Here is a 14,331-nt window from a genome sequence, read left to right on the forward strand (position 1 = left end):
GATATCTCACTTTGCTATACAAGATAATCCTTTACTTAGGAACGTATGGAAAGTAAAAAAACTATGAATAACATGCGTTTTATATCATGGAACGTCAAGGGGGCCAACCAGGCTACCAAAATAAACAAGGTCATGTCTCATCTTCAAGATTTGAGAGGTGATGTGGTCTTCCTGCAGGAGACGCACTTGCGCAGTGACGAGGTCTTGCGCATTAAAAGGGGTAGGTTCAGCCATTTATATCATTCAAGGTTTAATGCGAGGGCCAGGGGTGCTGCCATTTTGATTCGAAGTAACATTCCATTTGAATCAGAAAAAGTTGTAGCTGATCCATCTGGTAGATTTGTTATTGTGGCAGGAAGGCTGTGCAGCACTCAAGTTATCTTAGCTAGTGTCTACGCGCCAAACTGGGATGATGAACAATTCATATCCAAGCTTTTCAACTCTTTTCCCAGCATTGAAACTTACCACATCATTGTTGGGGGGGATTTTAATTTTGTACAAGATGCTGCTTTGGACAGATCCTCCTCTAGACCATACTCTATTAATAATTCTGCAAAACTACTAACCTCTTTTGCGAGGGAGTTGGGCTTGTCAGACCCATGGAGGTTTAAATTCCCAAATAAAAAATCCTTTTCTTTTTTTTCGCATGTCCACCATTCCTATTCTCGAATAGACTTTTTTCTATTAGACAACAGACTTATTTCTAATATACAGTCATGCGAGTACCACAGTATCGTAATTTCAGACCATGCCCCTACATCACTAGACATACAGTTCCCAAATTACAGCCGCATCTTAAAACCATGGCGATTTAATTCATATTTATTATCTATTGACCCCTTCGTAGACTTCCTAAGATCCAATATACAACTATATTTTGAAATAAATGACACACCAGACGTATCAAAAGGAACCTTGTGGGAAGCTTTCAAGGCATACTTAAGAGGCCACATCATTTCATACACAACGCACCTCAGAAAGAACACTAATGCCAGACAAGAGGCACTGTCACAGAAACTCCTGGAGACCGATGATAGCTACTCTAATAACCCAGACCCGCTACTTTATAAAAAGCGGTTACAACTCCAAACTGAGTTTAACCTTTTATCTACAAATGAAGCAGAACTGCAATTGCTCAAGTCTAGACAGCAATTTTTTGAATCAGGGGACAGGGCTGGAAAACTTCTTGCCCAGCAAGCCAGGGCCGCATCCGCCTCCAGGCTTATTCACAGTATTAGTCCTACACCAGGCGTTATTGTTACTGACCCAAAATCCATAAGTGAAACATTTACCCAATTTTATTCTGATTTATATGCCTCTGACCACCCCCAGACCAGTACAGCAAGTACACTAAACACCATTGAGTTCCCTAGAGTGGACGAGGAGCTTGTGGGGAATTTAGCCAATCCAATTTCAACAGCTGAGATCATAAGTGCTATTAGTGCCTTGCAGAGTGGGCGGGCGCCTGGCCCGGATGGCTTTACAGTACACTTTTATAAGAAATTCGCCCCACTTGTCTCAACAGTCTTGTGCGATGTGTATAATGAGGCCCTGTCTCTTGGCCGGCTTCCTCCAACTCTGACTAATGCCACAATTACTCTTCTCTTAAAAAAAGATAAAGATCCCTTGCTTTGTAGTAGTTTTAGACCTATTTCTCTGTTAAATGTAGATTACAAAATTCTTGCGAAGATTTTAGCCCTCCGTCTTCAGGGGGTTCTTCCACAGATCATCTCATCAGACCAAACTGGCTTCATGTTGGGGAGGCACTCATTCCACAACACGAGGAGACTGTTTAACATATTGAATATGCCCAGTTCTAGCATTCCAGAGGTAGTGGTGTCCCTGGATGCTGAAAAAGCATTTGATAGGGTGGAGTGGGACTTTCTATTTGGGGTGATGGAGAGGTTTGGCCTGGGTTCAGGTTTTATTTCATGGGTGAAATTGCTATACTCCACACCAGTAGCTTCTGTGCAAACAAACAATACAGTATCACCCCCCTTCGAGCTCCATCGCGGCACAAGGCAAGGGTGTCCACTGTCCCCTTTATTATTTGCCATAGCCATTGAGCCCCTGGCCATCTGGCTGAGATCTGAGAGTGGTTTTGAAGGCATCTCCCGCCAAGGATCAGAACACAAGCTATCACTGTACGCAGATGATTTACTTCTCTATGTATCAAATCCATCCACATCTCTCCCGATAGTCCTGGACATCCTAAAGCAATTTGGCCAACTCTCTGGCTACAAACTCAACTTTGGAAAGAGTGAGTTATTTGCAATTAATAATTTAGTTGGTGATTTGCCAGAAAACATTGTTCCTTTTAAAAGAGTAGATAACTGTTTTAAATATTTGGGTATTCTGATAACAAGGTCTCTAACAGATACTTTCAATAAAAATTTTGCCCCCTTGCTTGGCAGAGTTGAGGAGGACTTTCATAGATGGTCTACCTTGCCTCTATCATTGGCCGGTAGGGTGAACCTCATCAAAATGACAGTTCTACCGAAATTCCTTTACCTTTTCCAGCATATTCCTGTACTTACTTCAAAAAAGTTTTTTGCTAAACTGGATAAGGCGATATCAAAATTTCTCTGGGCAGGTAAACCTGTGCGTATGCAGAAAAGGCTATTGCAGCTTCCTAAGAGCACAGGGGGCCTTGCTCTCCCCAATTTTTTATATTACTATTGGGCAGCTAATATTCACAAGCTTTTGTACTGGACTGACAAACCTAAAGCCGACCAGCCTGCCTGGGTTCATATTGAGATGTCATCATCCCAGGTTTCACTGCGGTCATGGCTGTGTTCTCCTCTTCCTGTGTCAGCCACTGAAACCAGCGATAACCCGGTAGTTAGGCAGTCATTTAAAATATGGTTACAATTCAGGAAGCATTTTGGCCTGAAAGGTTCCTCTATTTCTGCCCCAGTTTCCCATAATCACAGTTTTAAACCATCCATTATGGATTCTGCATTTCAGTTGTGGTCGGAGAGAGGTGTAGCATCTATCAATGACCTCTACGACAATGGTACTTTCATGTCCTTCAGTGACCTATCGTCTAAATTTAATCTCCCCTCATCTCATCTTTTCCGTTTTTTTCAAATTAGACATTTTGCCCAGAAAAACTACCCAGATTTCCCTAACACCCCCCCTCAGACTCTGTTAGACACCCTTCTCAGGATGAACCCCAATCTGAAAGGGAATATCTCCCATATTTTTAATGCAATAGACGCCATCACTTCAGTTTTCCCACAACACACAAAACATCTGTGGGAACAGGATCTAGGGCTCAATTTTGAAGAAGATCAGTGGGAAAATATCCTTGAGTTGGTCCACAAATCTTCTGTCTGTGCCCGACATGGGCTGATTCAATGTAAACTTATACACAGGACTTACTACACCAATCATAGACTGTCTAAATTCTATCCCAATGTAGCTGACACTTGCAATAGATGCAACCAGTCCCCCGCCGATCTCATACACATGTTTTGGTCATGTCCAAAGCTTTCAGAGTTCTGGTCCAAAATTTTTGATACCCTTCAAACTGCTTACCATTTTGTGGCTGACCCTCATCCCCTCCCTGCCCTCTTTGGTATCCCACACACCAACATGCCGACCGCTGAGGCACGACATTCTATGGCCTTTTGCACTTTGTTGGCTAGGCGCTTAATTTTGTTGAACTGGAAGCACAACTTGCCCCCATCCTATACTCGATGGGTTAAAGAGGTTCTGCACAACTTAAAGTTGGAGAGACTAAGGTTTTCCCTCAAGGGCTCTCTGAGGAAATTTGACCAAATCTGGAACCCCTTGTTGTTTATCATAGACTCATTAGACATAACACCTGAGGAGTCTGATGTCTGAGTTCTGCTCTTCACTGAAACTTACAATTATTCTTTAGTTTACTCAATCTGTGTTTTATTATATCTTATTTTTTTTTTTTTATTTTTTTTTTCTCTCTTTCCCTCTCTTTTCTCTTTTTTGTTTATTTTTGTTTATTTTTTTACTTTTTTACTTTTTTCTTTTTTTTTTTTTTTCACTTCACCTAGAGACAGGTAGGGGTGGGACCTCTACAGGGGTGTGGGTGGGTGTGTGGGAGGGGGGGTGGGGGGTACTGTAAATTGTAAAACTGGGAAAAATGTGAGCATTGTTTAGTATCTCTTTTATGTCTTCAATTTGTATCGCTGATGCTCAATAAACAGACTTATCAAAAAAAAAAAAAAAAAAAAAAAAAAAAAATATTATAAATGAAACAACTAAATGATAAATGTGAAAAATTATTTTTTTGTTGTTTAATTACTCAAAGATTTCAAGCTTGTAGCGTACCAGTATTCCTCACCAGGCATGGAAAGTTTTTCTTTTCATACACAAGTAACCACGGATTCACATAAATTGAGTTCTTCTCCGCATGCAGGGCCTTAATTGATTGATTTCGACCGGCATTAACTACACTACTCGTTCAAAGCATTCGTGACCTCTTTGCAGCAATAACACCAGCTGTAATGCAATTAAGGCACCAAAGAGGAGATTTTGAACTCATCATCTGCCTTCGAGGAAATTTGACAGACACCAATGCAGATGAGTTGGTTCTGTGGTGATAATTTAACAATCTAGAGTCAAATCAATTGCATTTTTTATTTAGCATAGTAGTAAATTATTCTCGCCATCTTTTACATAAAAATATGAAAAACTGGTCCCTAAACTAACTTAATATAAAGGATCAAGGTGCAGGTCTTGTATAGGCCCATTGTCTGTAGAGGTTGTCAACAGTGAACCCTATTGAATCTTTGTTCCTGATCCTTTGGAATATATATTGTATCACATGAAAATGTCTTATCAAGACCTCTTTACACAATGACAAAACACCTAGTCAAATTTAATTTTAGTTTTGCATTCTGATAGTAATTTTCCTTAATTGTCCGTTCTTAGAGCACAAGCATCAAATATTTGAAATGTGTTTTTGAGGGCCTAAACATGCTCGAAAACTTGCAAAACTTTGTACACACTTCCAGTCTGGTGAAAATTACTGCTTTTGTTACACTGATCAGTGACTCTACCTTAGAAAAGCCAATCTCTGTGTGCTTAAGGAGGTCACATGAAAGCCAAAGTTATTTGTGGTGTTAACATACCCAACACAACAAATATTTATTAAATCTATTAAGATAATTTTTTTAATCTATTATAAGATTTATCAAGTTTTTTTTCACAATGGAAATTTCACAGTTTTTAATGACATGCAAGTTCAGTGAATCAGAGTTATTAACTTGCATATGGAGACTCATGCTAAGATTAGAGTGAAGATCATCAGGCAGGATATCAGCATCCGGCCTGCTCTCTACCAGAGATGCTGGGAGGTGACACATCTGCTGATAGCTGTCAGCAGAGACGTCAGCACAGAAGCTCTGGGCAGGGCGAGGCCAGCCACTTGGGGAGTTCCATGTAGGGGATAAACTGGAGCTGCCTGAAGTGAACCTGAGTCCAAAAGTTATCCAGAGCTCCCTCGTCAGTCATAAATCACAAGTTTACTCTGTTTCACAGCTAAAGTTCATACATGGGAAAATCAGTTAGGAGCCAGAATTTATATGAAACCATTGTGTCTTTGACCTTTCTCACTGAGTTTGTTCCTGCCGGACATTTGCATGATGTTTACTTGAAAAGAGAGAAAGACATTTGAAAAGTATGAGGAAAATTGACAAGTTTGTTAATATGTTTTTCCTTAAATTTGTGAGAAGCACAAAAAATGAAGAAAGATAATAAACATAACATGGTGTTACAGAAAGATATAAAAATGAATTTATTCAGACCTTTTAAAGAAAAAACAACTGTCTCTGTTCAGCTACTGATTGTTTCAGTGATGATCAAAAGGTGTGAGAGCTGCACAATACCAAATAAATAATGTGTTTACTGAAAGTATAGTTCACTGATGGTGCTCCATGGCAGAATAACTGCTTCATTAAATTTACGTTAGTCTTCAGACTGTGCAGAAGCTGCACAGGCCTCATGGAGTTTGTTTGAAAAAGTAAACAATGTAGAGGTCATGTGGAAACACATAAGACAGCTTTAATCTTGACAATTAACATCTGAAGATTATTCGCTATGTGACCTTTGTAAGCACTCAGATGTTTTATGTTTTTGTGGAACAAAACCAGATTGCCATTTCTCAGAAAAAGAAAACAATCGTAAATAATTATAATTTATGCCTGTGAAAATGCTTTAAAGTTGAATTCCAACACTTTTTTTTTTATGAAATGAAAAGATTGACAAAGTGTATGGAACCAGGGCTCTACTCTGGTGGCTTAAATAGTTTAGTTTAGTTTCCAGGATATATAATCAAAACCTAAATCTCATCAAACTTTTCATAATGTTGTCTTCATGACATAAGTCCACAGATCATATTTAAAGGTTCAAAGGTTCAAATGTTTTATTTGTCATTTAATAGAGATAACCATGAAAACATAATGAGGTTTGAATGCAATCACAGAAAAGTATGTTGCAGAGCCTTTGCAACATATATTAAAGAAAGATATTCAATGTTCAATGTACAATTAAGAGATGACATGTCTCAATGGTACCACCATTTGTAATCCCGCTTTTAGATATCAATGTAGATACATATCAAATGGTCAGCATCATATTTACATTTCTATCTAAGCAAACAGGTTTGCTCGCTAGCCTTCACAGAATCAAAGGGACAGAACAAAGCAAATCAGTCATCAGGGATTCTGAGAAACATGACAGTGAGGTAACAAGTCTCTTCCTGTTTGATGGCCACATCCCAGGCTGGAAAGGGTCACAGTAACTCAGGATGCGTTTTAATGAAACAAAAGTAACAATGAAAAAAAACCTCCCATCTGATACTTATCTTATCTGAGCAAGAAACTGCTTTGTCATTTTACTCTGTGACACAGCTGCAGAATTCTAATTTCATTCCAATTCCAGTAACACTATGCATGATATTCTGGATGAGATTGTTGGGTCACGAAATGACCCACTTTAGCGGACTCGATGTGAGGTGTCTGAGTTTTCATCTTTGGGCTACTTAATCCCCTACAAACTCAGATCTGGGTCACATATACCAGCTCTGTAGATTTCAGCCACTTGTGGCGCTCAGCAAACATGTGCACAGTATGATTGCTTAAGTGTCAATTAGGACGTCAACACTGTCACTCAGTCAGAGGTGCAACCACAGGATAAAAAATATCCAACAAGCCTCACGTCTAAATTAGTGCTTAACTCTCACAAACTCTAATCTTAATGAGGTCTATACCGGCTGCGTCACGGCAGTGGACTCCACTGTGGTGGCTAATGAGAATGTGTCCCTACAGTATTTACCAGGTGTGGGGAGTATTGTGTGGAAAGCAGAGGGGATCAACTGCTAAACCCATCCTCTGATGAGAACAAATAGCTGTGAGAATATATAGGTCAGTGAGGTTTAGAACAAACTCCATAGCATGTCAACAACCGACCAGTAATGCTCCTGTGGGTTTTTGTGCTTATAATAATTCCAGGGAGAAGATGCAACTCAACAAATGCTGTATTACCAATATTAACTGATGTAGCAACATTAAATGAGACATTTAAGTTGCAGGTTAATGTGGCATATAGGAATAAGAGAAGGATCGAGACCTGTGGGTTGCATAGGTCTCATATCACAGGATAATGGGTCAATGCAACAGGAGGAAAGAATGGACCAGGCCATATTTGCTTTCCTTCATTGCATTGTGTTGATACCAACTGAGAGACAGGCTACTGTGATCGGGCAAGTCAGAGGCCATTGGCTGTTGCCGAGAAATATAGTGCACAGGAAGCTGTGGTGATGCTGCCCATCGTCCATAGCTTAGGTTTTCCCTTTTATTCTGTATCATTAATCTAATTCTGACACGAGGCAGCCAAGTAAGAGGGATGCACACAAATGAAAATGCAAAACCTTAATGCAACTCATCACTGATGTATAAAACACGTATCTATCAGACCATATTCGTGTCATCGTGCCCACTAATATTTACACAGGTTGCCATGTTTCACTCTACATGCATGCCATGTAGCGTCGCACTGCAGGTATAGACGCTTAAGGTTGCTAAGTAGTGGGGTGAGGAGCATTTATTTCTGCCCATCGCAGGTCAGGCTTGTTTGTTCTGTGTATGTCTGTGGCCTCATTCTGGGAGAATATAGGTTACCAGTTATCAGGGATATGATTGAAAAGATTTTGTCTACACAGATGGCAGGATATCTAAAAGCTCCCAAACTGGGGTATATATATATATATATATATACACACACACACGTATAAGGCCTTTCAAAAAATATATAGTTATATTTTCATGACATAATGGATCCCATTAAAAAGCTATTATGAAATTATTTTTGTGTGGTTGACTTATGAATCATAAAATGAAGGCAGAGTGAAGCAACTGTGAAACAAGGGTGAAGGGAGGAAATAAAAGTGAAATCATCTGGTTTAAATCCAGCTTGAACAACCACATTTGGGCACACTCTTAAAATAAGAGGCATTACATTTACTAACACAGACATTTTGATAGTACATTTTAATAACGATAAATTAATCTATTATATATTTTTAAGTTGTGTTTTTTTTTGCATGGCACAACATAAAAATGGTTTTATAATAATCAGCAGATAAATTCAATTGGTTCGCTCAATATTCATGATTTTTTGTAATTGGGTCATTCAAATGTTGGTTGTGCACTTCACGGAGTTAATTCATCTTCTTTCTTTCTTTAGGGGCGTTTTCTGTGTGTCGACGTCAGCAGCTGATACTGATACGTGACGTCAATCGACTGCGCCGCGAGCAAGCAGCGTCGCGATGGCGGCGGCTCAGCAGAAGCTGGAGAAGGAGAACGAGGATTGCTCCTTGCTGCCTTTAGTTCATGACATTATCAAATGGTAAGACGGCAGACATGTGTCGATTTGAACTGTGTGTTCACTGCTCTGCGAGAACTCGTCCACATGTGTTCGCTGCAGTTTGCGAGCGTGTTGATTTGCTAGCTAAAGCTAACGTTAGCTGCTAACACTCAGAAACAACATGAAAATGTATATGTCCTAAATGAAAACACGCACGGTCTGTGTGTGATGTTTAAACCACCCGTGTCCTTGTCTTGTCAGCATGGACAAGGACAGTCAGGACGTCCATCAGGAGCTGGCCAAGCTGAAGACAAAGATCCAGGAGGCTCGGGAGCAGATCTCCAACATGCCCGGGATCGACTGCAGCCCGGGGGAGCAGCAGGAGCAGCTGGCCACGCTGCGGGAGCAGGTCCGCACCAAGAACCAGCTGCTGCAGAAATACAGGAGTCTGTGCATGTTTGACGTGCCCAAAGCATCGTGACACTGGAGACCGATCACTGCGGTGCAGGGGGAGACATCCTCACCACAGCAGACAAGAGACTGGATGGACGTTTAAATGAAGAGGGACTGATTCTTTTTTCTCTCTCAGTTGCAGTGAACAGTCTTTTTCAGACATTGTTGTCTCTGTTTTATTTTTTATATTCTGAAGTGCAAATTAGTTATGTTGAGTTTGTACAAATGTAGTTTTTCATTGTGTAAGTTTCTGATCTATCAACTCTCATATTTTGTAATAAAATTAGTACATTAAGAACTAATTGGCTTAAATCCCTTCTTTGACCAATTTTGATTTCTTCAAGTTAACAAGATGCACATGGATTCTTTATGTTTAAAAAAGGATTTATGGTTCCAAAATCCAGTGATTCAGTACATGTTCTCCACATATAATGCAGATTGTTTCGAGTTAAGTGCTTCAAACTGTAGGGGGTGGGCTAAGGGTCCCTAATGGACTCTCAGTTCAGCAGTTTGTGTATGAAGTGACAGGAAGAGGCAACATATGATGCACAGAAAGAAGATTTTTCTTTTTTCAGCAGAGGCAGGCTGCAGAAACGTGCATTTTAGCTTAACTTGGTTGTGTTTTGCGTGAAAAAAGAGAGAAGAGAAGGGTAAAAAGTAAAGTCGAGTTTTTTCATTTTAATACAAAAGTTGACATCGACACAATAAATATACATTCAGATTCAAATTTGTTCATGACACAACAAATCTCCCAAGTTTGAAAAAATTTGTAAAATGTAAACATTCTTTTCTGAAGTGCTGCTCTTGGCAAACTAATGTAGATTTTACAGCATTTTCGGAGCATCAGTATACACAGGGACAGGCCTGCAAGCTGAGCCACCTGCCCCACATGTCTCAGCTCAGGTCACAACAGGCACCCACAGCTACAGTTTGTTGTCTTTAGAGCTCTGTACTCAGGATGACTGGCCTCGGTCTCAGCTCTTTCAAGTCTTTAAAAAAAAAAAGGTCTCTTGCACAATGACAGAAACAACTGTCAGCATATGATGCAGCCTTTCTCTTTGGCCTGACTGCCTCCTACTGCCTTCTCCTTTATGTACATCAAGTCACTGTGCACGCTGGGTCTCCGCGCAAACGGGGCCACAATCCCATATGCGTTCCCGTCTTTGCACTTCTTGTTTTTGAAGGACTTTCTGTGGAGGACGTCGCAGTACTGTAGGGACACTTTGCTGTGGCGGTCGGGGCTCATTTCGTTGGGCAGCTTTGCCATTGTAAAGAGAGTCTGAAACATTTGGTCCACGTTGGTGTTCTTCTTCGCCGAGATTTCTAAGTAGGCGCAGTGCTCGTCTCCCCCCACCAACCGCTCGATCTCCTCCTCCTGCACCTCACGGTAGAAGTCTTTGTCGCACTTGTTGCCGCAGATCACCAGCGGGACGTCCACGTTCTCCTTGGTTTTGTTTCGCAGGCAAGACTTAGTCTCGTAGATCTGGCGCTTCAGGCGCTGCACCTCCTGGAAGGACTCCCTGTTATCCAGACTGAATACCAAGATGAACACATCACCTGTAAAACACAAAGATAAAAACAAGTTAGAATCAAATAATTATATTTTCATTTGAACAAACTCTGCAGGGAGCAGGATTACATGATGCGTAAAGTGGTTTTAAACTCACCAGTAAGAATTGAAAGCCTCCTCATTGCAGGGAAGGGGTGATTTCCAGACGTATCCAAAATGTCCAGCTGGTAAACTTCTCCCCGGATGTTGTAGAATTTCCTGTGAAAATCCTCAATAGTCGGCGTGTACTGATCATCGAACCTCTCGTTCAGAAACCGAGAGATGATGGCGGTCTTCCCAACTTTGGTGGAGCCCAGGATCACCATCCTGTGGCAATTCTTGGCCGGTATGTCGAACTCGTTGTCGGATGGTGACATTTTCTTAATCATGCTTGCAGATGCTGCAACCGTGTGGCTGCTGTGGCAAGAGGTTGTTGGGGTTTAAATCCTTTGAGTGATGTGAGGGTTCAATCCCAGCGATCAGCGAGCTCGCTCTGAAGCTGGAGGAGTGCATGCTGGCAATTTATAGGGCGAGTCAGCTGCGCCTCCCCAATGCGTCATGCGTCAAGCTCCATCCTTGGCGAAGGGGGAGAAAGACCCGAAATCATAGTGTTACTATGGTTGTTTCTGTGCGTCAGATGTGTCCAGCCTTCATCGGCACAATCCGGGGAAGATACGGGCTTGATTTCAAACATGATAACATCATTGTTTGATCATTTCAACATCATATTTTCACGCGTAATCATAAATGAACTGCCCACAAACATGATTTGAATGTTAAAACCCTTAAACAAACTGCTGATAGATTAGACAAGTATCCACACAGTTGCTTTCATTGTATGCGTGAGTCCATATTATATAGTTTGATGGACAATATATGCATAAACTTCTTACGTGCATGTACCCAGACTGACTTGATCTGGGGTTTGATCGCTGGAGAAGTGCATGCAGCTGAGGAAGCAGTCGAACAAGTAGCTTAATTTGTCTCCTCGGTGACCAGTAATTAGAAAATAGACTTTCTCTGAGGAGAAGGCAGCTGGTGTGTATGAGAGGAGAACGGAGGGGGGCGCGGTGGTGCACACCAGCACGCCAGGCATTGTGAAGTGGACAAAGAATCTGGATGTTTTTGAACATGCCTGTTTGACAACCTGTTACAGCTACACTATTATCAATAATGTATGAGTGTATAATAATTTCATACATGTATATAATTTATAATAGTGTACTTGCATGATGTATATATGTTAGAAGTTGCTTTATCTCTTTTTTGTTTTATTTAATGTTATATATTATCATATGATGTAATCAATTTCTATTTATTATTATAGTTTCTTTCTGTCGTGTGCATGAGTGCATCACTTTATCAGTCCCATTATATTGTTACTTCAACAATTAGTATGTCACAGTCTTTATCTGCAGGAAACCTTACTGAATGTAATGAGCAACACCATTATACTGTATGTTCCCTCATTTCAACTGGGATTAAAATCTTATTTCTAGAGTAGGTATAGGGCAGCATTCAAAACACTGTTAAAAATGGGTTATGACAGCTGTCATATGAATGAAAATCAAGTTCAGTTGAATAAACAGGCTCAAGTTTCCAAAAAATAGAGAAAATAATCCAGTGAAAATGAATAAACATGAGTCCCCCCCCCCCAAAAAAAAAAAAGAAATCCAGAGAAGATGAATAAACAGGCAGTAGTTTCCAAAAACTCCAGCTCAGATAATCAGGCGTGAGTTTTCAGATAAATTAGAAACAGTTACATCGGAAACAGGATATTTTCTTCCCTCATTTACTTTTACATCCTAAAAATAAACAGATCATTAAAATATCAGGTCACTGTGAATGTGAGCAACAATGTACAATCGTCATATTGAAAAAAACAAAACTGCAACTGAAGAGGGTGTGACAAGGGACTGGAGGCTATACAATCCCATTTGTATTGACTTTCTCAGAGGTGTTAATCGAAGTACCTCAACGGATGTTCTAAAGATAGTTCGCCGGTTGTGACTTAAACTCTGCTCATCCACTTTTCCATCTAAGTGATCATTTCACTGCAGTTGGTACTGATTTCCATTAAAATGTAAAGATTCCCCGAGTTGACAAACTTGTATCAACGCTTTTGCTCCCTCTTTCTTCTTTGATCTCTAGTGCCATGCCTTAACGAATTGCTTTAAATAACAATAAAATTATATTTCACAACAGCTCTAAAAAGCCTAAGCGTCATATTTTCGTATTTACCTTGATTTCATGTGAAACCTAAAACCTTGCAGCATGGATGACCTATTTAATCCCTCTATGGGCCATCAAGGATGAAATCAGATAGGTGTACTTAAGCCTGGTTGTTCAGTCTTGGGCGATGGGTTTGTATAACCAGGTTGGAGGGAACTGCACTACAGGGAACACTACAGGACACGTGCAGAATGGCTCGTCCAGTTCTGTCATAACACTGCATGCATTGTAACATAATGGAGGGAGGATCATACATATTCTCGTCCATAGGGGAAATCATCTTAATCAATCTGTATTGTGCATTTCAGATTTGGATCAGACGAGAGTTGAAGAGTGCTATTAATATTCTGCTCTCAAAATCAAACTGTTCTTCTTAGATGCATTGATCAAGTGCAGGGCAGATTCAAGGAACTCATGACCAAAGAGGTTGTACTGTGCATTTAAAAATCTCAGAAACATCTGCTTTGCAATTAATCAAAAAAACTAAATAAAAAATGTTATGGTTATCAGACAGATTAGCTTTTCTTGGTAACAGCTGACACAGAGCAGGTCAAGTGCAACAACTTAGAGTTTCTCTATTTGTTTGGCCAGAGGGGAGAGAAACATCAACATTTACACGATTCCATCCTCGAGGTCAAGTCCACAAACTCCAGCTGCTCACCTGAGAACCAGCTCAGGGTCAGTCTAAGACATCACAGACATATGAGACACAGTACAACATGTCCTTCAGGCATCTTTGTCTTGGATCTTGCCTTGTACCATGTTTGTGCCCCAGTCTGTTCTGTTGCTTTCACTTTTCACTTTCACTGTCCTGGCAACGTGACCCTCAAGCAGAGTAAACAGATCGGCTGCAGCCCGCTCAGGCCACGGCCAATCAGACACATTAGACTCATTTGCTCCTCAGTCATGTTTACCTTCATCAATTAGTAAAGAGGAAACAAAATAGTGGGAGGAAAAAGTGACGCTCTGTTAGGACACGGTGTGGATATTAAAACAAAATTGTTCTTTTTTTTTTTGTTCTTGTGACCAAGCCACATTTTGTTGTGACGGAACCAGTCCAGTAAATATAGATGAAATAGGTTTTATACCTTACTTTTGCCAGTGAAAATATGATTACGTCTGATTATAAAGGTGCGTCAGACTGTAGAGGACAGTCTGTATGGAGAGAGTTTTTTTTATAATGTTTTGTGGTGTGACCTCATTTGCAATTTCATGGTTGAAACATTAAGTGGTTAAGGTGCGAAGACCAG

The 14,331-nt window shown here is 40.4% G+C and overlaps 2 protein-coding genes across 2 annotated transcripts; one reads left to right on the forward strand and one right to left on the reverse strand.

Moving 5' to 3' along the window:
- The first annotated feature begins 8,728 nt into the window (after positions 1 to 8,728).
- med9 (mediator complex subunit 9) lies at positions 8,729 to 9,602 on the forward strand. The gene is made up of 2 exons (XM_020101792.2): positions 8,729 to 8,889; positions 9,109 to 9,602. The coding sequence occupies exons 1-2, from the start codon at positions 8,810 to 8,812 to the stop codon at positions 9,326 to 9,328; spliced, it is 300 nt and encodes a 99-aa protein (XP_019957351.1). The 5' UTR covers positions 8,729 to 8,809; the 3' UTR covers positions 9,329 to 9,602.
- Positions 9,603 to 9,963: 361 nt separating this feature from the next.
- LOC109638704 (dexamethasone-induced Ras-related protein 1-like) lies at positions 9,964 to 11,328 on the reverse strand. The gene is made up of 2 exons (XM_020101798.2): positions 10,968 to 11,328; positions 9,964 to 10,857 (listed from the first exon to the last, which is right to left on the reverse strand). Exons 1-2 carry the CDS (start codon positions 11,236 to 11,238, stop codon positions 10,334 to 10,336), a joined length of 795 nt encoding a protein of 264 aa, XP_019957357.1. The 5' UTR covers positions 11,239 to 11,328; the 3' UTR covers positions 9,964 to 10,333.
- Positions 11,329 to 14,331: the final 3,003 nt, after the last annotated feature.

The sequence above is a fragment of the Paralichthys olivaceus genome, chromosome 5 (assembly GCF_024713975.1).
Source record: "Paralichthys olivaceus isolate ysfri-2021 chromosome 5, ASM2471397v2, whole genome shotgun sequence".
Classification (NCBI taxonomy): Eukaryota; Metazoa; Chordata; class Actinopteri; order Pleuronectiformes; family Paralichthyidae; genus Paralichthys; species Paralichthys olivaceus.

Bases quoted from the DNA above. Each gene is read 5' to 3' on its own strand.
- med9 (XM_020101792.2), top strand. From the start codon at position 8,810: ATGGCGGCGGCTCAGCAGAAGCTGGAGAAGGAGAACGAGGATTGCTCC. The intron at 8,890-9,108 runs GTAAGACGGCAG...TTGTCTTGTCAG, and splicing joins GTTCATGACATTATCAAATG to CATGGACAAGGACAGTCAGG.
- LOC109638704 (XM_020101798.2), bottom strand. From the start codon at position 11,238: ATGATTAAGAAAATGTCACCATCCGACAACGAGTTCGACATACCGGCC. The intron at 10,858-10,967 runs GTGAGTTTAAAA...TGTGTTTTACAG, and splicing joins GAGGCTTTCAATTCTTACTG to GTGATGTGTTCATCTTGGTA.